The sequence below is a fragment of the Siniperca chuatsi genome, linkage group LG18, assembly GCF_020085105.1.
Source record: "Siniperca chuatsi isolate FFG_IHB_CAS linkage group LG18, ASM2008510v1, whole genome shotgun sequence".
NCBI lineage: Eukaryota > Metazoa > Chordata > Actinopteri > Centrarchiformes > Sinipercidae > Siniperca > Siniperca chuatsi.
The window spans coordinates 6791762-6815665 of record NC_058059.1 but is presented as its reverse complement, the minus strand read 5'-3'; the positions used below and the strand labels follow the sequence as shown (position 1 = coordinate 6815665).

Sequence of the window (23904 nt, the reverse complement as noted above, 5' to 3'; positions counted from 1 at the left end):
CAACTGGCATTGCCAGCCTCCGCGACAGAAGGTCAAGGAAACATTGGCAGCTGGTTGTGCTGTGAAACATATCTAAGGTCTTAGAACATACAAAAAATGAGCTATTTCAGGCTCATCTATCAGCCTTGTTCAAGACACAGATGTAAATAGCACAAACTGCCAACAGTGCTGCCATTATGTCATATCATCCCCTAATTATGTGACAAATGGTTCACTTTAATTAGCCCATAAGGGAAATCACTCCAAGGTAGGACAATAATGGTGTACATACGAGCTGTGCAGTATATTTGCAGTAACATGCACATGCAGCCTTTGCATGATTTGCTCAAATCTATTTGCAGATTTGGTGAATAAGAACTCTAAAGAAGATAGAATTTGTAAAAAAGACAGACACAGCAGCATTGGCCACATCAACACACGCACCTTCAGTTCAAAGAGCAAAATTAAGTTTATTTTTTGCAGTGCTCTCAGTAAATTTCATTCAAATGACCTATCACTGTTAATAACCCCATACATCTACTTCATGTTATCTCATACATACTGCAGTAAATATGTTAGTCCTATAGGATGTATAGCAGAAACCTTTAACATGTTTAGTTCACTGTATGTATTTAACAGCTGCCCATGTTTTGTGCAACACATCACACTTAATTCTTAGTCTGCATGTGACAAATTAATTTAATAATCTTAGTGTAAAAGAAAATAAACATACAATTCAAACATTAATGTTCAGTGAGTGACTGTAGTGTAAATAATCTGAAATGACAGCGACAGTCTATGACCTTTCTTGTTGGCATCCACCAGTGGCAGTCATTTTGTGTGCCACATCACACACTTTGGATAAGGTCCTATTACAAAAGCCATCTGTAATCACATTTAAGACAGCATGTGTCTAAATTGTGAAAATTTGTGCCATGCAATTACTTCTGAAATAATTCCTTCCCAATGGCAGTTGTGTGGCTAAAAAGTAATCACCCTAAAAACATGTTTGCTGGAGGTCTGAGGATGCCTGACTGGAATAGCTGCTGAACTGAAAGAGGATAAGTGGCGGCGTGGCCTTTTCCCTTTGAATACTTATTCACTTAACTCATTACTAATGGGCTCACGGAGCTAGGACGCACAGCTGAGCCACTGTCTGTAAATAGGTTTTCACCATTGAGCTAAACACAAATAAATATAGTACAGTACATACACAAACTCAAACATACACAATATACCTACACAAATGCTCAGTCACCCTCACATTCATTTCTGTGCAAATGTAATAGTTACAAGTTCTTGTGCAAATTCAAGAATATAATACACATACTGAGGGAACTCCCTTACACCCATTTATGTATGTGTGATGTGTGTTTGCATTGAATGTGAAACTGGAGGATCTAATGTTATCCCTGAAAAGAAAGTTTATTTCGGTGTTGCCAGACAAAGGTGAAGGGAAGCAAATAGCTGCCCTGCAGAATCAGTAAGTATATTAAAAGCAGCGATATCTTCCTCCCGATTGACCCGAAGAAATGCACCAACCTCCTTATATCGCTCATCCTATTTCCAGTCCTCCTGCAAGTCAGCCAGCAGGGGTCAAGCTAGTTCTTCTCTCAGCTACCATCATCAGCTGCAGAGGAGAGATGGATACCTAATTTCCCTGCTCCTGTGGAGAAGGCTAAAGGCAGTGTTTGGGAGTTGGAGGACTAGTTGAAGCCCCCTCTTGTCAGTTCTCCACGTTGGCCCTGAGTGTGCGAGGCTTGAGTCTTTGATGCAGCCGGTAGTCCTGGCTGGCCGCCCTTCGCAGGGGAGCCGGAGAATTGAGCTGAGGGTTGGTGAGGCCCAGCGTCTCAGTTTTGATGGCTCGTGGCAGCGCCCTGCTGCAGCTCACAGAGCGTCTGTCTTCGACGCCCGACTGGGACTCGAGCTGAGCCTCGCACAGCTCCAGCAGTGACGCTACCTGCTGCCTCATCCCCAGGGATTTGAACCTGCGACTTGCGAGGTAGAAAAAGGCTTCAACAAATGCTTGTAGTCCCATGCCTGAAAAACAGAAAGTATGGTTGAGGTGAGGCTGGAGAAATACATAGGAACAAATGTAAAAATGAAATGAAAATGCTACTTCAAATGAAGTTATGCTCAACAAAAATAGGAACTAAACAAAAAATGTGTGATCGCTTCAAAATTTGTATCACAGTCAATGACAGTCAGTGAGTAGTTTTACATAGTTCTTCATTAATTACTTAAATATTCTGACACAGAGATATTATGGTAATTGACCTTCCATACGATGAGAGGAGCCAATGTGATCATTTTATCATTTTACTGATCATCTCAGATCTTGCCTAGGGGGCCCAAGGTCAGACTGAAGGTCAAAGAATGAATGAGAAAACAATGAACGGTTCAGAAAACGAGCATGAATTTTCACCCAATGGTCTCCCTAATATTTCCTACTGCAGCCGCTGTTATTCTCGACCTAGAAGAGGAAGACAAATGTGCAGAAAAAAAAAAAAAAATACTTTATGAGATGCCAATTCACACCAGACTAACATGGTGAGAGTTGATAGGTCATTTGCTATGGAATTATTAAAATTGTTACAGATCACAACAAGAGTCTGGTGCAAGACAGCATTTACCTAAATTCCTTCATGTGTCCTTTTAAAACTTTGCCACATATCCCAAACAAAACTTGAAAAAAAGAAAAACAAACACGTCATCATTTGCATTGTTTCTTGGTTCCCCACAAATCCTCCGATGCACATATACAGAAATAACAGACTCTGACTTCAGTCTCCCTGAATACATATGAGCTCATTCTAAATTCAGCTCACAATCTCCTCTGTACAGGCCCTTCCATCCTGGTCCATGTGATCTCCATCCATCCACTTTGCCTCGCATACATCCCTTGCAAGGTGCAATGTCTGAATAATTCATGTCGGATACTCTCTTTGCTGTCACATTGTGATCTCAACTCATTTCAATTACGGTAGCGCGGTGTCAGAGGGAATCTGACAAAGAATGACACGCAATTATTTCTAAGCACATTATTTGCTCCGAGTCTCAAGGATACCCGGCTCTTTGTCCTCCTCCTTCTTTGCGGGTATTTTGTTTTCGCATGCGTGTGTGTCTGTGTGCGCATGTTACCTGCTTCTTTAGAATCGGGCATCGCTCCTGACCAACGACGTGTGATGTCTATGTAGAGGATGTCCACTGAAGCCATGGTGAAGTTACTGTTGCTCAGTTTACAGGTCCTAAAAAACAATCAGGAAATGTTATATGCCACTCCACTCCACTTTGGGGAAATATCAGAGGATCGTGTCTGTGTTTGATTGACAGCAACTGGCAGGCTGAGCCCCAGCATGGCAACATCAGGCAAAAAAAAAAACTAACTTGCTCTGTAGCTCACAAGTTATGGGCACACAGCGTGTTGTTAGTGGTAATAAAGAGTAAGGACCACACCAGCATCTAATCGGTCCGAAGTAAGGGTACATGCTGTTTAATGTGCTGTAGTTGACCAGCTAATTAGTCATCTGGCCTGCAAACAGCCATTAGAAGTGCACTTTTCCCCGGTGAATGTTTGTTTGGTCGCTCGTTCAACAAGCTAAGGTGGAGGACAAGACGTGTGTTCATGTTTGAGGTAGAAAGGAAGGAGACTTTTGCAGGAAAGCTAATGTGGGTTGTTGTTCAAAGTCTGTGGCTCTTGTGTAGCAGGCTGCTGTCTGGCTATTACCAGACCGTGGTAACCGTGTTTGCCTATGATAGAGCGGTGATGTTACTGCCTTATGCAAAGATTTAATTGGCTGTATGGAAACAAGTTCTCCGTCTACACAGAAGGAGAACTAATGGTATTCCGTCTAATTAATGCAAAGTTATGGGCACCATCATGAAACCAAAAAATATAAAATATACATTTCTCCCTTTTGGTTTGTGATTTTTTTTTAATTCAATTTACAAGTTTGGTTTGATTTTTCTTTTATACTGGGTTAATAAAAACAATTTGATTTTGAACATATCTAAACCTAAATCAATGATAATTGGAAACAGAAAGAGTCTAGCTCATAGTACCCAGCTGTACCTTTCGATGTAAGGCTTCAAACTGGATTAGGTTAATCTGATCAAATTATTAGGAGTTACACTTGACCAACATCTTTCCTGGCCAATGCATATCGACAATATTGTTAAGAAAACTTTACTTACTTTTTTCAATCCAGTAGTCGTGAAAAGTGTAATTAATTAGTGTTGTCTCATCTTGAGTATTGTTCAGTCATATGGTCCGCTGCTTACAAAAAAGTCTTGATCTTGATAAATTTCAATTAGCTCAAAATAAGATAGACTTGTTTTTCGTGGTTCATACCGTACTTGTATTATTGACATGCATGACACACTGTCGTGGCTCTCAGCTGAAGCCAGATTACATTCCAGTCAGTTTCACGAGGAAAGCTGTATTTTTAGGTATACTTGAATCTTTTTCAGCTCTATATACTCTGGTCAAACACATACATATCCCACTCTGTATGAGGATAAATGATAATTTGTTCTCCCTAGACCCAAGACTAACCTTTTAAATAATACAGTTATGTACAGGGCTTCTGTAGAATGGAACAAGTTGCAAAAAGTATTTGAGAATCAAAAAGTGCTAACACTTTTAAGAAACAAATGCAGATGTACCTAAAGCAGACTATATGACTGAATATACACGTGTTTCTATCTGATGATGTCCTAGTTTTCATGAGTTTTATGGATAGTTGTGTTGTATTGAGATCAGCTGCTTTGAATGATCTATTTTTAAAAATATATATATTGGAGACCTTGCTTTCACAATTGTATTAATATTTTATTTGGCTTATTTTTATGTGCGGCCCCCAGGAAGATTAGCTACTGCTATGGCAACAGCTAATGGGGATCCCATAATATAAATTTGTACCTGATGAAGGTTCGGAAGGCAGTGGGGCCCAGACGCATGTTGCCCTTGACACCGAGGAAGCGTATGAAGAGAGCTGCGATTCGCTCCACCAGCCGCAGGTAGTTGAACTGTTTGGTGTACTTGGGGTAGACCTGCTTCAGACACAGCGAGGGCAGAGCGCCTTCATCGGAGCTCCTCTCTTGTGTCTCCGCCTCCATGGGAATCTCCTCCCCGTGTTCAAACCCCCCAGCCCTCGGTTGGGAACTTTGGCTATGAAATGATAGGACAGAAGCGAAAACAGATTGTAAGGAATTTTATTTTATTTCAAATTTCTTTTATTTAATTCAAAGAAATTTAAAGACTACATTTACTGAGTTTTGTGCTGTCCAGCAGCAGGGCTGAGTAATGGCCTTCGAGCCCTGCAGGACTGAAGCACAAGACCATAAGGCCAACCCGGAGAGCTTTTGTCAGCTGAGTTACAGACAGCCAACCACCTGAGGCAGATAAATGCACCAAGCTTTTCACTTGAGTCTGCACTTACAGTCTGGCTTGGCAGGGGAAACAGGAAGAATAATGTTGTATTTAGAACAAATAACTCTTTTCACTCCCTCATCTCACAGCCTCCGTATGGCCTTTTTACGGTCTCTGCTTACATCAACAACATTTTACTGCATCAGTAGCAAGATACACCTACATGCTACAGGTTTTGCATTTACACTTTTGAAATCTGTTTTGAAGTTGATACTTCTCACCAAGTTTGGATACTTAATTAAGTAAAACAAAGCCCACAAAGGAAGGGGACTTTTGATGGGAGCAGCACTTTGACTCGAAAAACACTGTATACCCAGGGGATGCCTGTTGAAAAGCCACAGTGGATCGCTGCAGGCGTTTTATTCCGTATAGGACATTAGTCAATGATGGTGGACAAATTAGGCTTTTAGACATTAATTATTAACATCACAGTTGATGCTTTGAATGCTGATGGGGCAGAAATATAAAAGCACTTATTGTCAGTTAGGCCAACCATAGATTCAGCCTATCACTCTCACGTGGCACAAAGAGATGGGAGTTCCATGCAAATAACGAAGTACAACTTGGTTTCAAAATATTATAAGAAAGGCTTTACAAATGTTTTATAAAAAGATAGGAAATGTGTTCAACATGTTTGGTAGCCTACACACAACAAGTTTTGTTTACTTTCAACTTTTTAACCAAAAGTGTTTTTTGGGGGGTTTGTTAAAAAGAATATTCCACAGGGTACCTTTAAAGGCTGTGCACACCAAGCCCCCAGGAAAAGTGCTGGGCTGTGGGGCGATTTTGACATAGTAGCTACAGTCAGAATTTCAAGTTCATGTGATGCCCGCTGGCCCAAAATGTTTCCATTACAAAAGAAAAAGCTCTAAAAAGATGAATACATTTTTCTGACACAAAAATTCTGAAGTGACTTTTTGTAATATCTGAATTTGATCCATTAGATCCAATAAAAAAATACCCTGAGGAGTTTCCTTCTGAATAAAGTCCTGCTTATATTCAGTGTTTCTCACCAAAAGGCATTATGTGTATTGTCAAGGCCTAACAAACGTGTTGAATAGTGTAAAACCATTGGCAGGAATCTGTGTCGCGTCACCAGCGTGCGGATCCTTTTACACGAGATACAAACAAAACAGTGACTTCACAGCGCTACTAGTGGTCAAACAAGTCCACACGCTACCTTTAAATTGTTTCAAAGAGCAAAATCCAAAAGAATCAAAGAGTCAAGCCATACAGTTTACAGCTGTTTCCACTGTTACGGCTATTTCGGCTCACAATGAAAGTTCTGTGCAGGACCCCTGATTGGAGTAAAGCGCAAATTACATATATTTACAATAAATATATGATGGGTGTCAGGTGTGATTGGTTACTACCCCTCTATTTCCCACCTCTTTTTAGGTCACATTTGAACTTTGCTCTCTGCACTACATGCCTCTCTCTAGCCGCCAGCTATCCAATTGTGCTTCTCCCGAAGGATTTGCCGCTTCACATAGAAAACAAATGGGAGGCATTCAGTGCGTTTTTACCCTCATGAATGTGTGGGCATGTACACACTGTGCTTGACTCTCCCTTCCTCTCCTGTTAGCTATGCTGCACCTGTTACTGTAGGGCAGTACCAATTACACCTCTATCATTCTTATTAGTTCATGGAGTCCACTGACCTCAAATAATTCCCATCATAGCAAGGTCTCATTGGCCAGAATAAGTGAAAAACACCTGTGTGGGTGTGCAGGTCCTTCAAGGACAACTCCTATGGTCAACAAATGTGTCCATGCAAACACACAAGCAACAAAGAGAAGCTCACAAAGCAACATTTCCGTCAAGGTTATACAGTAGTGCTGACTTTTATGAGGCAGTTTCTTTCTCCATGAATTAGTAAGCAGTGTGAATGGCACTGAGAGAGCACTGCTGAATGTTTAATAGAATCAATCATCCTTCAGCAGCCAGAGGGACACCACCCACATCTATTTATTTAGGACAGGCTCTGCTAAAAACGGACACATCTTCAACAGAAGCTGACAGCCAGATAGACAGTGAAGGGAACGTCTCCAAACATTCCCAGCAGACGAAGAGAAGAAAATGATGGAGGCGTAGCACGAGGGTAAAAGGTGAAGAATGGCAGGTTATTAAAAAGACATACAGAGGCCTGGTGCCAAATGTTAGTTGAGTGTATGTGAGGAGGACTAGGCCTAATTCAGCTGTCATTACCTGGCATAAATGCTATTTCTGGCCTCCTGGTGAATAAATCTTCAATGCTTTTGCATACCGTCAAAAGTCTTAAAAAGGTGCCAGATGTGTCAATGAAAAGAAATCAAAAGTGTTTGCACACTTATCTCCATTTCAGAAATCTGAATATCTGAATTTACTGCCTGAGCTTTTCTGAGAGTATGAGTCATACCAAAACACACAGAGAACAAATGTTCTCCCACAGGTAATAATAAACCTTCTGTGTGGGTAAATATATATATATATATATATATATATATATATATTTATATATTACGTCGCTCATAGTGATGAACCAACTGAGAATTATCACCGTAATCTGCAGCCCCCCCGGTAAACATAGCAAAGTTAGCAAATAAAGAGACATATTTTCCTCTAGAGTTGAGACCAAAAACAGAGCTAAAACAGAGTTACAATCACCTTACCTTATCAACTTACATTCACCAGGTGGCCAGAAACACGACTTCATATGAATGATAATGTTGCTCCGTAACAGTTGGAAGTGTAAATAAGCAAGTATTTGCTAACATGTTTGCCATATAAACTTAAAAGGTGATGATATGTCAATGTTATGTTCACAACTTGTTTTCGCTCCGCCCAAGTGTCCAAGTGGTTATTTCAGATTTATAATACAGATTATGAGCATTTTATTCAAAGCTTTCACAGTGACACAATGAGAAAAGTTCTCATCTTTAAAAAACACATGCATTTTGGACACATGTTCAACCTTAGTTACCTTGGACTGCACTCAATCCACTCAGCACATATTTCTTTTTATGCAGATGATGCTTTTGCAATCAAGTCTCTTGCACCCTATTTTAAGATACGCGTGCCTATGAATTGCAGTTTTTTGTTCTCACCCACACCTCTCATAATGGCTCATAAATCACCCTCAGAGCCATCATACACAGGATTAATGAGCTGGGTACAAGAAGTACATGTGTGAGAGTACTGCTCATAATTACCCATTGATCTCTTCCTCCTTTCCTCCAAAATGCCACTTTTCACCCCCTTGTTCTGCCATTTTATATTTACTTATCCCTCTTATATGAGCTCTCACTCCATCTTGCAACACCATTTTTTTTTTTTTTTTTTACACAGCTGTACCTTTGTATTGTTTGCTAGTCAGTTCTCACCTCTCTTTCACTTCATCTTGACAAGTCAAATTCATACAGCAGTGACTTCAGTCTAAACTCTGCGCTCTGAATGACTGAATCCCATCCATCCCACTGCAGAACAGCTGTCAGCGACCACAATGCAAGTAATTTACTTACTGGTAGACCATCTGTGCAGTAAACAAATTACTTAACCTCCTGTAACGATGTCGGGAACATTTTGTTTGTGCTGCAAAATACTGCCTGTTAATGATTCTGAAAGTTTGCAGAAGAAAAAGAAATCAAATCAATCCTAACACTAACCCTTGTAAACCTTTGTAAGGGCCTAGGTTGTGAACCAATGAACTAAACTACCTAACTGATAATTTTAACTACATTATATAAACTTGTTCAAACTAGACCAGCTACAACAGTAAAATACTTCCTATACATTGATGCATCAGTATTAACAATATAATAATATAATAATAAATTAGATAAATCTTCTACAGAATGAGTAATTTTGCTTTTTATCCTTTAAGTACATTTGCTCATGCTACTTCTGCACTTTTACTTATGTAGGATTTTGAATGCAGGACTTTTACTTATAATGGAGTATTTTTACACTGTGGTCTTGGTACTTTTACTTAAGTAAAGGATCTGAGTACACTGCTGACTAGAGCCACATCTTTGGACACAAGTGGCTTAATATAAAATTGCTAAAATTCAATGTTGCATTCATTGTAGCAGAAATGGGCGTTTTCCATCAGATAGACTTGTATGTACAATATATCTACCTTTGTGCCCATGTAAACACACAAATAATACTGTGAAATTGAATGATTAATGAGTTCCTATTTTGCATCCGCGTCATTGGCTGCAGTGATGATTACATTTTTCCGAGCATATCCAATCTAATGGCTAATTTAATAAATATTAGCACTAGCTAGTTGGGGCATAATTAGCATATCCGCCCCCACCAAAACCACAAAACTCAGCACTCTTCCCTGCGATCACAACCTGACATGAATACTAAATCTTTGTTTGAGATGCACACGTTTTCAAAATTGTGCTAAACCAGAATTATTGCTGCTGTTTTATTTTATTATTGACATGTTTTGGCCTTAGGTTTTTCAATATTACAGTCCTAATTTGTGATAAGATATGTACTCTAGGAGGTTCAGCTGACAGCCACTATTAGCAGTAACATTCTTGTTACTGCTCATCAATGATTTTTATTACTTAATAGCTGAGTACTGACTGTCTAGTCATCAGCATCCCAGATGTCTAATCATACGCCCCATATACCTGCACCATATTACCTAATAGACTACAGTTACTTGCTGTTTTATGTCATTACTGTATTTGTTGTTATTATTGCTATATTCCTGCAAACATAAAGATACACGAGACTCTAAAAACTTACTGCTAGTCACTATAACTTCCCTCACATCATAAACTCTGCCCTTGTCGGTGTCACTGTTTCTTCTACAGCTCATTATAAGCAATGCTACACTTTTATAGACAGATTGAATTATATCATATTAAAGATCACTGAACTTGTTTCTTTGCTCCAGCCTGGACTTAAGCCTCTTTCCCACCACATGACTTAAGTGTCAGTGTGTCTAGAATAGATCAGTTAAATAAATGGAGGTAAGTTCACACAGTGAAATGAGCCATATGATTTGGAACACAATCAGTTGTCATGTTATAAATGACTGAACGATTGTTGTATATAAGTTAAACTTCATATATACGATGTTAGGACTAATAGTTAACTAACTAAAAGCTACATTGTGACAATACAACAAATATTACTTCCTTAAATTAATAACACATTGCTCAAAAAACACATGAAAAGGGTAATTTGTAAAAGAAATTGTAAATTATGTATGGCTACAATTAATGGTTACTTTCATTATAACTCAAGCCAACAAGAAGAAAAGAAATCTGATAATGATATATCAGCCAATAGTTCTGAATTACCGTCAACATACTTTGGCGTTTCTGTTATGGAATATTTTGTTATTGATCAGCCAACAGATACATTAATACCGATATATCTGCGATAAGCCAATATCGGCTCAGCTGATCTGGAAATTATTTTTCTTGATTCTTGGTCTATAAAATGCCAGAAAATACTGAAAAATGCCCATGACAAATTTCTTAAAGCTCAGCGTGAGATCTTCAGAAATGCTTATTTGTCTGACCAACAGTACAAAACCCAAAGATGATAAATTTATTATCACGTAAGACAAAGAAGAACGGCAAATTCTCACAATTGAGAAGGTGGAACCAGAGAATGTTTGACATTTTAACTGATTATAAAAAATAGTTAATAGCTTAATTTTCTGCCGACTGACTTTGAGTAATCGATTAATTGTTCAAGCTCAAAAATTGTGTTAAGACACAGATATAAAGGTTTTGAGTAACCCCCACTAACTTAGGGCCTGAGGTCTAAGTCAACATAAAAAGTATGAGAGACATTCGATTAAAGGATTAGAGATCTCTAAAAGTTTGTACATAGGAATTAGTTTAAAGGAACAGAATTCTAAATGTGTATACTACATTATACTGTAGTGTAATTCATCCACTGATAAGTATAAGATGTGGTTCTGCTGCTTCTAGCTGGATGAAAATATAGCAATGCAGGAGGAATGAGGATTAAACATATTATAGGCGCATTATATCACTATGTTACTGGTCATGAATATAATAGCTAAGTGGGTATTATCCCAGAGAAGATATCCCTCTCACTTGCAGAGCAAAGCAGATCAAATATCTGATATAGAAGATAATCTGTGGAGGAGGCAAGAGAGAAGTGAGAGAAGGGGAGAGAGGCAAGAAATGGAGATGGTGGTAGAATAGAAACAGTAAATCTTCTTGTCATAGAAGAAAAACAGATTGAGACGGAAAAAAACACAAACCCTAATGGTAGAGGAGATTTATTGCCAGGCTCCACGCAGGGCCAGTCAGCCAGAGAGACTGAGCCACCAGACGTGTACAGTAATGTGTGAATTTCCACCGCGGCTCAGCTGAATTTAATTTTTCCATTTAACAGGCTTATGGAGGGCTGTTGAGTGGTGCAGTGCTGGGCACTGAGGAAGGATGGGCAGAGTAAGATATCATACACTTAAAAGTGGACTCTTAAGACCAGGAGACAAAAAAATGAGGATGTAAGAGCTCCAACTTCAAACTGTCTCTTTACTGTACGTGTATGTGTGTGTAAGAGTGTGTACTTACATTGAAGGTTTCTTGTGGCCAGGGTCCATAAGGCGCAGAGTGTCCCTGATAACACCCACTTTGACCTCTTCGTCGACTGGACTAGGGACATATTCAAAAACTCCTGGTGCCACCTGAAACAAAACATAAATATTTATTACAGCAAAGTGAATAATAATAATGATAATAATAAAACTATGATAATACTGATGTTGACATTTACTCTTACCTCCTGTTCATGTTCTATTCTCATACTGGGGTTGGAGTTGACCTCTAGTAATACTGGCTTCAGGTTCTTCATCAGCAGGATGTCAAAACCTAATATCTGAGACACAAACACATCCTTAATTACATACTTTGTATTTATATTGTAGAATAAAGTAGACTGTATACTAGGGGTACACTAAGTTTAGCTACCAACAAAATAACATAATAGTTTAACCATGTACCTCAATTAATCACATAATAAAACAGGATTTGTATTTGAACTCCACCTACACCAAAAAAAAAGAAAATAAAGTGTGAATAAAAGCTGTGTAACTGTTAATGGTCCGGGTGGAAATCAATAGTAAAAATAGAACAAGAGGAACAAGAGGTTAGTGGAAAATACAAGAAATGCACTGGGCCACATTGCATGACTTTCTTTAAAAACTGGCGGTTGAGTATACAGTGTGAGGAAGCCCAGATTCAAATAAATTTGGTTTAAAGTGTCTATGATAAAAAAATTAGAAAGCTATTGGCAAAAAACAGGTCATAATAGCTTAGTGGGCCATTTTCCATTATTTTTTAATAAGAGGAGGTTGTGCATGCAGTAGGAGGAAGTCCAAATAAAATTAAGTCAGTTTGAAGTGAAAAAAAGAGAAAGCTATAGACAAAAATCTGAAAAGCTCACTTGGCCCAATTGCATGCGCATTTGAGACAGCCCCTAACATCAACTCACCAGTTTCCAGTCTACTGTCAAATCAGGCTTCAATATTGAATCATAAACGTAAAATTAACAATTGTGGAATACCAGTCAGGCTTGATCCTGCACTGCACAACAAAAAAACTACTGAGAAGTATTTAAGGATGGACCGCACTGAATGTCTGAATATTGAACTTAAACCTAAGCACACCTCCATGGCACATCTGCACCATGAAAAGTTGTGCTGCTTTGGCTACAATCCCCTGAATTACTTTTACAGTAGAAAATGTCTGAATCTGATCATTACGAGAGAAGATCAAGTTATAAGGAGTGCCTTTTTTATATGATTTGTAAAAAGATTTATGGACATTTACCTACAACAGAGATCCTGACACCACTGTAAGGAGGGAATTCCGATGAGTAGCAGTGTATGATGTCTTTGCGTTTAGATTGTCTTTGAATTATGACTCCGACTGTGTCAATGTGACAGGTGAAGGAGGAGCAGAAGGGTGAATATTATGTTTTTGGTATCTGTTCAGAGCGTATTATGCGTGCATATTCGAATAATGTATTTCTATTCGTTTACACCCGTACTGTATACATTCTACTTACACGTAAGACAATTTTACCCGCTACCCACCTGGAAGCAAGTGGGTCCCGGTTTGCCAGGCGGTATATCAGCCTGATAGTAGACTTTAAGTTCAGGCACCACGGCGACGACAGTCTTGATGACGAGAGCGATGATGTCCGACCACACTTTCTTGATGTCTACCCCTTTAGCTGCCAGCCTATACAACACGCTGGAGAGAGTGCGCTTGCTGCCTGTACTCTGGCTGTCTGAGTGGACAAAGTTGCCGCTGTGGACGTTGAGGGAGTAGTTTGTCAAGTGCATGAAAACATGGCTCAGATTCTTCTGGCTTGGTTCCTACACAGTCAGAATAAGAGTGACCTTAATTATCTGTATGCTATAAAAGTATAAGTACATGTTCAATGGCATCGAATCAAATTAACAGCTTCTAAGTAGCATCACTAGCACCATCATAGCTACCTGGTAGGGCTCAGTGCAAAAACGTGTCAGGCCTTCCTTGGCAATGTAGATCTCCAATGGCTCCAGGGACTTTATCAGCACGTAGAGGCGGATATCAAACTTGAGCTTGTCAATGAGTAACGGCTTATGGATGTATTCCTGGACTACAGCCTGTTTGGCCTGTGAACCCGCCATGAGCTTTAGGTCACTGGGGTCACGGATGAGGTAGATGCCGTCCCCCTGAGAGCCCCCATCTGGCTTCACAATGAAGGTGGGATTCACTGTGGCATCGTTCTCCTTCACCATGCGAATCTACAGCAGAGGTGGGAGGGAGAAAGGATATGGTTCAGAAAAACCTCATTAAAACCCCGTTAATGGTTTCACTTGATTCACACTTAGTTTCATACACTGGGGTTAACTTTTAAACCAAGATCCTTGAGTTTGAGTGATGCTTTGAAAAGTGTTAACAATTCGACATAAGTCCTTAAAAATATGGCAAAGTTACAGGACAATTCAACATTCAAATAAAATCACTCTTCATCTTCTGAACTTACAAATGAATAAGTTTATAAAGTTAGTTACACGGATAAAAAAAGATTAGTTAAAAGCTCTTTCTAGTGGGAAGCAGTTTCATCTGCTGTAAACTAAATTGGACTGAAAATAGTGATATTCTGGTGCCCCCTGCTGGACATAATATATTGTTGCTATATATGCCTAAACTCAGAACTTGATAATCTGCCCATGCAAGTACATCACCAATTAAGAAACCCCCTCACTGATTTTACTACTGATAACGGGAAGTGAAATTTAACTGGTACCTGCCAAAATCAATTTAAACTGTTTGCCGTGGTGGAGAAAATCATCAAATATTTAAACATTTTTCTAAATAAAAGTGCACTGAATTTCTGTAATTATATATGATTACAAATCTGAATGTTGCACAGTAAGTACATGTTATTGACTAATAGAAATATTTATCTACCTGCCAAAATAGCATGGAGAGAGAAAAATTATACCCACAAAACATTATTTTAAACAGTTCCTTCCTTGTCTCATCTTTTTATCTCAACTTTCCTCCTGAATTGATAAACATAACACAAATCTGCATAAATTCTTTCAGTGTCACTTCATTTGTGGCTTGTTTTTGGTTGGTGTATGGCACACTTGGTAACTGGTGACATGCTTCATCACTGTAGTCAACCAGGGAAAAGCAGCTGAACACTAATTCTTCCCCTATTCCCACATTTCTGCACTCACTCAATACTGTACTCTTTTACAAGATAAACCTACTAGATTCAACCATGTGTTAAAGAGTGCCACATGACCATAAAGGGCAATATTCATAACTGTGTTACAGTCTGTCTTTTCCCCTGAAGGAAAGTGAGCAATGAAGCAAGCACATGACAAGAATTTAACAGTTCATATTATTAAGAGCACTACTGTTGCAATATAGCATAGTGAGCAGTTATAACGGTGGACAGAGAGAAAAGAGTACTAGTAGTGCGAAGACACCAGTGGACTCCACAACTCTGTGTATATTGGTAAAATATGACACATTTTGAAAATTGAGAGGAAGAAAGGTGGTAAAAAGAAACAATATGGCTTTACTTTTCAGAGCTATCTTGCTGTCTCTGTCCATATATTTACTGGTATTTTTTATTCATAAAACCATTCTGGGAATTCATCTTGCAATCTTTATCTCAGATCACAAGACATAGTCTGCCGTCTGTCCCAAACGTAAGAACAGAGATGGGAAAGAAGGCCTTTATGTTTTCAGCTCCAGCCACTTAGAATGGTCTGCAAAAGGAAAAGACCTGTTTAGACTAGCAGGGAAAGCACAGGTGTAATTCATCACATTAACGATGGCTGCATTCCATTTAGGTGTTCCAAGGGTCCAGGGCAATGCTGTTGACTTACTGGCATGGCCTATTGGGGCTCTTAAATGGAATGCAGTCATTGTTAATGTTATTAGTGGGAACACCTGTGCTTATGCTGCTGTATCAAGTCAAAATATCTGCTTTGAAAAAGGTCTATTTAAATTAAAGAATTTGAACACTTGGCTGAATTTAATAAATTGGATAATAAATTACTCTTTTGCTAATTGTGTCTGTTTTAGCTTATAAGATTTTCGACCTCATTTTATAAAGGTTAAATAAAAATGGTAATTTTTTACGCATACACTCACCTCTAATCCTTTGTCATCTTATTCTTGTGAAGTACAGTCAATGCAACATTTTCTGAAACAGTTCCATGTCTACTCAATTTCTACTCAGACAACACATAGTATCCATGTTTTCACTGCACGCACAGAAATACAGAAGTGCAACAATTTATTTCAGTTAATCCAAAGAAACTCTCCACGTATCATGTCCAGTATCATAACGCTTTTGTTATGAAGTTATGCAACTATACCTGTGTGGAAAACTGCTGGTACTCATCAGGCAGGATCCAGGAACGGGGATAGAAGTCATACTCTTCTGGGAACAACTCCTGCATAGTCCGCACTGCCCGACTCAGGTTGATCTTCCTCAGCATTTCAATCATTCCTGCAATGCACAAAGCACTGTTTCAAAGATACAATAAATGCAACAGACTGACTTGAAACATATCAATAAAAATAGACTTGGAAAGCAGCCTTCAAAGGAAATGATATTGCTCTGGCTAAACAAATACAATCTTTAGAAGGACCTCCCAATATCAAGAATGAGTTTCCATGTTGAAAAGGCAAACAGACATGACCTTGTAAGGAGATATAACTCAATATGACACAAGTATCATATAGTGTAAGATAAATGCAAGCCATGAGACTCCAGTGATGTAGACTTGGATGAACACATTTATTACTAAAACAATAAGTCTCTAAAGTAATGATTATTGCCATGGCATGAAAAGGTTAGCATTTAACTAAAATCCCTCCTGTTGTGATATATAGCATACTGAGTACACATGAAGTTCTACGAGCTGAAATAAAGCCATCCCATTATTGCTGGTGCTTTACATCAACAGAAGGTTATAGGGGAGGAGCGAGCCAGAAGTGGTGAAATACCTGGGAACTTGTTCACCTGCCCTGAGACGATATTTTCGTTGTCATGGAAGGAAACGCCATGCCAATAGATATCACAGGCTGCTCGTCTTCCCAGAGGAAACTGAAAGTGAGAGAGAAGAGTGAAAGGGGGAAATGAAAGAAGATCAACAAACACAAAAAGAATGATAAAAACATTTATTTTAAGAAATCTTTGAATTGAATTTTGCTTGATTGCATCTGTAAATGAGAAAAAAGGTTTAATCTGTTAGTATGACTCGGGACATTGGTAGATTTGTCCTTCTGGAGATCCCAGAGTGCAGCGATAATCTTGCCTAAAGATGGTAGGTAGTGCGTGTTCTGTTGTGATGAGCTGGGAAAGAAGAGAGGAAGTGATACTATAAAAGGATTTAGAGAGCTAAGAAATCCTACTGGCACAAGGCACAGCTTTGGTCCTCTACACCTCTACTCCTGCCCACACTCACACACTCCAAACCACATATTATGCACCAAATGTGTTATTACAGTGACACAAAAGGATAGGCTATTACAGTCATAATGTGATGAACAGATGTCCACTCCATGAAAATATTAAGTAGTATTAAGTGAAAGTTAATTATCCATCTCATATTAAAGCAGACAGAAGCATCCCATCTTAAGCAATTTTTTAAAACAAAAACAATAGAGTTCAAGAAGTGTTTAGACCCCTGACATGAACACCTATTAAGACAGCTTCCACTATTACATTTCTCCAAAATGCCGCTGCATCTCACTTCTCTGCATCAGCACACAAACCGCTGTTTATTAACTGAAACACTCAAATTGCATCAGCTGTTGAGGTCTGTTACTGGGTGTTTTCTACCTGTGCTCCGTCAAATCTCCATTCAAGAAGTTTCAGCTTTTTAACAAACTAGGCTGATTCTGTATTTCCACACACTGCATTCCATTAAATCGAGGTCATCGTTTGGGTTTCACTTAAATACAATACAGGTACAGTACATCTCCTACTAATGGGAATATTATCCCTGTTACAATACAGAATTAGAAAATCAACCACCAAAACAAAATATCCTGATTGTGTTTATCCTTAAAGTCATCTACGTGCACTGTAAACAAGAGTAAAGTTCAGTACAGGACAGTAACATGGCCTAACAATTTACTGCTCAGTAAATACTTTTTACTGTCTTTCTGTATTGGTTTTATAGTCTGCGGGGGCACTCTTCATCCTTATAACCTGCTGAAACAGATCTGAATAATTTTATTTTATAGATGTACTCCCTGATTTCCACCCAGCTCATTGTTAATATATTACAACTTGACGCAGTTCACATCTGAGTTTCAAAACATCAACATTGACCTGGGAAGAATTTTGTCATGGAGTCTATCTTAAACTTTATCACATAAGGACTCTCTATCAAGTTATATTGGAAGGTCGGCAGCATATCGTCACCCCCTCGTAAATTCTACTCTCATACGACACTGCCCAGCTACAAGATAGATCTCTGACAGAGTTGCATCTCATTAATGACTTAGCATGTGAGCGTGTGAAACAGGGAAACCCTGCTCGACAGCCAAGACCTGCTATAAATACTGCCACAGAGATGCCAGCGTATAAATGTCTAATCGCATCAGGGAAGGAGGTCAAATTAATTTGAGTAGTTTTTAGGGATTCTAATTCCAGTTATACACGTTATGATTTTCTAAACATGCTCCAAAGTTGCTTCTAGCTTGCAGGCCTTTAATTCAAAATATCAGCTTAGTCTGCAGGATCCTAATCAAAATACCAAGCCTGTGATTAAATGCACGATTATTAGTCTCATTTTCTGAAGTTATCACTCGTACCCTCGGGCTTGCCATTCTCTCTCTGGCTCAAAGAGGACTAAAAGCCTATTGGATTAGAGGAGCTTAAGGCTAATCATTTCCCACTGTTTAAGAGAATGTCATATGCTTAAAGTCAGCTGACAGCTGTCTCTCAGGCCAGAAAATACTGCAAATGTAGAGACGTAGTAATTTGGATGTAAATGGACCTTAAAGCCAACTGTACAACTTATCAGTCACTATAATGTCTTCATAAACTTTCCAAAATTGTACCCAGTATCCTATGCCTATAAGCCTACTTAACTGCTACTTGTTACAATGTTCATTTCATAATTGACAAAACAAATAGAGACAGGCTACTGGAGTTTCAACTCCTTCAAAGATGTTGACAGGTACTTTCAAAATGGCATAGGATCTATAGCACCCTTGACTTTGTTGGGGGTAGACCATGAGGCCAAAGCGTGGTAATGTATAGGACTTCTGTCTACCATTTCCGATACCAGACCTGGAAGGGTTTAAGTGTCACTGCGTGGTCACCGGTGATAAGTAGAGTCTTTACTTCACCAGTCTCATCGCATTGCCCTTCTTTACTTCTCATGCATAATGGAGACCATGTTAATAATGGCTGATAGCAGGTATTAATTGCATCACATTCAAACTGACCAGATGGTGTTTGTGGCTCGGAGTAAGAAGGACTGGATCAATTAGCCCTCTCATAAATGTTTTAAAGATGTTGCTTTTCAGTTAGAACAACTTTCATCCACAACCATCCTCTGTAATTTTATACATTAGAGGCATGCAAACTGACTATGTCAGGTTAAAGATGATCTTGTCATCTTCTTAATAATGTGCCATGCTCTCAATCAATGACTTCTTCAAATGTTGATAGGAATAGCCTACTGAAAATAATCACTAGGAAAGGGTAACAAGTATCATGCTCTAAATTAGAGCCGCAACTAACGATTATTTTCAATATCGATTAATCTGCAGATTATTTTCTGGATTAATCGTTGGGTCTATAAAACATCTGAAAACAGTGAAAAATGCCCGTGAATGTCAGTGAAAATTGTTCTATTAGAAAGTAATATTGAGAAAACAAAGACATATATGACAAGACTATGACAAGGAATTAAAGGGCATTTAGCTACTTAAAATATACATTAGTACTGACAGGAAAGTGACCACACTGATCCATTTTTACTGTCTTTATAGATTATACAGTTGTTCCTACTGTCAAATCTGCTGTCCATTTTCTGGCAGATCAGTTTGGCCACCATCAGTACTGTACTATACATAAAGTCATTTAAATGGCCGTCTAACTGCTGGAAAGCGCTGTGCATAAGATGCTGCAGCTTTAACTATAAGAAGCTTTTTGTTTTTATAACCTGTTTCCATGGATTGGATTCATAAAAACATTCATTTAAACACATTGTCTTCATAAGTGCATATTTTGCATTAAATAAATAGATAATTTAAAGTTCAAGTGTGCAAAACTTTCCTACAACCACATAACACTCCTATACAGACTCAAATTTCAGTTCCAACTTCTGAAAATAGAGCTCTGTGATTCACATTTTGTCAGAGATACTGCCTCTAATACAATTTGAGATCTTGGATAACGAAAAAAAGAAACACAAAGGCAAACCATTACATAATCTAGTCTAATGCCCCATTAAAATAGGTTTTCCAGTGGGGAGGCTGGCTGTTGTAATCATTACTAGATTGATTTAAACCACTTAATTGTCTATTATAGTAATGTTTATTGGATACAGCAGTTAAGTTGCTAAATGCCCAGTAAAAGTTATCTCAGGTTATAGTATTGCTGGGCAGATCGACAGCATTGAAAACTGTAGGAAATGTGCATTGTTTGTCTTTTCTTCTAGTTCTTCCTAAGCATAGAGACACTCCAGGCAGCCTTTGCTTATGTGACCTTTCCAACCCAAATCCAGCTCAGAGGATATATGGAAAGAGAAAACCAGAAAATGCAATCAGTCAAAAGAAGACACTTACCTGAAGGGCAACAATTATCTTCCCTTTAGCTGTCTACAGTAGCCTATAGCCTACATACATGAAGCTTATGGTCATGTCACGTGTGGAATATTATTATGATTCTTAGGCACTATTCAGTCCCAGTAGGTATTAAAACAGAGGATTGTGCCATCGAGAACCATGGGTATGCAGGTTTTCATTCCAATTTGATTCCTCAATGGCTAAAGTCCCAAGTGTTTCATAGGAATAAAACCTGCGCAGCACATGGGTGAATAGCACTTCTCCAAGACAAACAGCAAAAGAACAAGACAGAAACTCTCATGTCGCACACCTCTTTCCACTTCAGCTGCTTGATGCTTAACTTCAGTGCCTCCAACGAGGTTTTGGCTTTGGCGGTATCCACCGTCACTGGTCTTGTCTTCTTTGCAAGTTTGAATCCGTCCTCACGGCGTGCTTCTTGAATGTTTTTGGATGGGTGGATGGTTACATAGTTCCCATTAGTCTCCGACTTGCCCTGCAGGATCTTTCCAGTTCCTTTGATGTGAAGTGTCCGCTCATGCCCTAGTCTATTTAAGTTTTTCCCAACATGAGCAGAAACTACAGACCCCTGCAATGACAGATCTGAGATGCGTTTGCCACAAGAGTTCTTGTCATCTTTTCCCAGCTTACTACGACTTTTACCCCTATGTTTATAAGTGATGCATGCATCTCTGGCAGATATGGTGATGCTGGAAGGGTCTGCTGAGACGGAAGCAGGGGGAGAAGACACTGGCACCTGCTCCTCAACGTCCACACCCTCCTTTTCTGCATCCTCGCCAAATGATTTCATTTGCTCGAGTTGAACCTTGACTTTTACATAATAATCACTCATTATGCGAAATGCTATGAGTGACGCTGCTGGGCAGGGCACAGTTGTACCACAGGGTGCAATAATCCGACGCCGGCAAGCTAACGTTATTTTGAAATAATGTAGTAAGCATTGCTATCTTAAAATGGCAAATTAAATAGTAAAAGCCATTTGCTTCATTTCTCAAACAGAGTGAGTGAGCAGACCGTGGAGATATGCTCACAGCCTTCAACGTTATCTAACGTTAGCTAGTTACCAGTTGGCAGCTCGGGCTAAAGAAGTAACGTTACGCTAGCTAACGCAGTTTACCAGATGGCCACAGTAAATCAATAAGCAATTTCAAAAGGCTGGCGGCTCTCACAAGCTGCCGCTGACTTAACCTAGCTGCTAGGGGCAGCACTTGTAGCCAAAACTGGAGCTAGCCACTTGAAAATCGCTAAACCTGATGATAGCCTGTTAAACTTCATTTAGCTAACATATAGTTCTGTGCCGTTGGCGAAACTAACTCATGACAGACTTTACCTTACGGGTACCGTTATCTACTTCTCTAGCTGTGAGCAGCGTTGTAATGATGTCCACAGCCCTCTTCTCTCTGTGTTATCGTCCCTCTGTTGTTAAGCAGCAGCAGAAGGCAGACCAGCCCGTTGCCCAGCCTCCATCTGGTTTGAACCCAGCTGATGCTGCCTTTTTGGCTCCTCGTAACCTCCGACTTTCGGAAGGCATATTGGCTCTGTGACTTAGCGACCATTAACTATAAATAGACACGCGGCTCTGGAGGTGTTTATCGGATGTAAATGTAATGATTTTCGTACGCCAGTGTGTTTTTCAACCACATGCTTGTACTGTAGAAAACAAAAGCTACAGCAGTCATGTCAGAAACTAAAAACTAAACTAAAATAACCACACAAATACCACATTAAGGCGACTCCAGTAATGTGTATGTATTTATCTGTTGACGTTAGAAGTGGATTGTTATCACTGAAATCTAGTGAACCCGTACTATTTACCTTTTCAATCGTGTCTGCTTAGAAGTAGTATTTATTTCCCACAGCACCTGAAAGCAATACGGAGTTTCCATGTTTTAGGCCCCCCTACGTGTACCCGCAAAGAATAATTCAATATCCTCAATCAAATACCATTACTGAGAGCCATAATGTCTTTTTGAACATTTATTCAATTTCTCTACTGTTCACCAAGAATTTGAATTACACCCCTAAGTCAGAATGGATACTGGCACCTTAGCAAACTAAACAATAGTTAAGTAAGAAAACCGTGGTTACAAAGTGTTTCACAGAAGAGAGAGAAGACAGAGAAAAAAAATTAATTTACATTTGCATTTAATTGACACAAAGTCTACAAACCCCAAAATATAAAGTTGTGAGATTAAGAAAAAGCCAAAGAAAACAAATGTGTTTTAAAATGATTTTTAAGAATTTGCACTGATTTGCATCATAATGATATTCCAAAGACAAGAAAACAGCATTGGCAAAGACAAACAGTGGGCACAAGTTTACGCTCACCAAAACTGACTGAAAGACCAAAAATTCATTCATTCATTCAAAAATGAATGAAATGAAATGAAATTAATACATCTGAAGTCACTGGTTCAATACATACAGACACATCCAAACAAACACAGTCTGTAAATCTGATATCTATTCATAGTATGGCTATTATGTGCTACAGTAAGGGACTGGTATCAGTCATGGCCAAAGAGAGGTCAGACATCGCAGTTACATAATGCAGATCAGCTTCTCCCAAGAGGAGACTACATTTTTTATGGAGAACACCTTTATCTACACCGTTGATAGCAATTTTAAGGTGTTGCACATGTCACATGCTCAGGACTGGTAAAATTACTGTCACCATGTTGTGGATTAATGATATGTGCTTCCATTATTTGCTGGTTCTCTGTAGTTACAATTTTATTCATGCAGTCCTATTTGCTGTAGACCTACATGCACACAATAATACGTCCATTACCAATCCTGTGGATACAAAAATATTTAGGCAATTGCATGCTGACAAATCCTCTGTGTGTGTGTGTGTGTGTGTGTGTGTGTGTGTGTGTGTGTGTGTGTGTGATATCGAATCAGCTGAATAGAACATAATCTTTCCTCTATGACACCAGAAAGGAATTGTGCTCCTGCTTGAAGCACAAACCAGACATTCTGCACACGTTTCCCGATCACATTTCCACAAGTTGCAGTCCAAAAAATGCAGGCTAATGATCTTTAAATATAACATCTTATGGTTAAGGATGTCCAGAGCAGATCCCCGAATAAAAAAATTGTAGCTAATTGAAAAGTTTGGACATATGAAGGCTGATTCATTTCTTATCCTTT

At 39.0% G+C, this 23904-nt stretch overlaps 1 protein-coding gene across 3 annotated transcripts; it reads right to left on the bottom strand.

The window, feature by feature from the left end:
- Positions 1-424: 424 nt before the first annotated feature.
- ttll11 (tubulin tyrosine ligase-like family, member 11) lies at positions 425-22261 on the bottom strand. Of its 3 annotated transcripts, XM_044175433.1 has the most exons (12): positions 21044-22261; positions 16930-17029; positions 16296-16429; positions 13905-14195; positions 13497-13781; positions 12182-12277; positions 11974-12086; positions 4901-5149; positions 3121-3227; positions 2613-2664; positions 2405-2452; positions 1863-2019 (listed from the first exon to the last, which is right to left on the bottom strand). In XM_044175433.1, exons 1-12 carry the CDS (start codon positions 21581-21583, stop codon positions 1995-1997), a joined length of 2040 nt encoding a protein of 679 aa, XP_044031368.1. In that variant the 5' UTR covers positions 21584-22261; the 3' UTR covers positions 1863-1994. The 3 variants fall into 3 exon arrangements, with proteins under 3 accessions (XP_044031367.1, XP_044031369.1, XP_044031368.1); XM_044175432.1 differs by lacking the exons at positions 2405-2452; positions 2613-2664 and having other exon boundaries at positions 425-2019; positions 21044-22258; XM_044175434.1 differs by lacking the exons at positions 2405-2452; positions 2613-2664 and having other exon boundaries at positions 425-2019; positions 22082-22255.
- Between the last annotated feature and the right edge of the window lie 1643 nt (positions 22262-23904).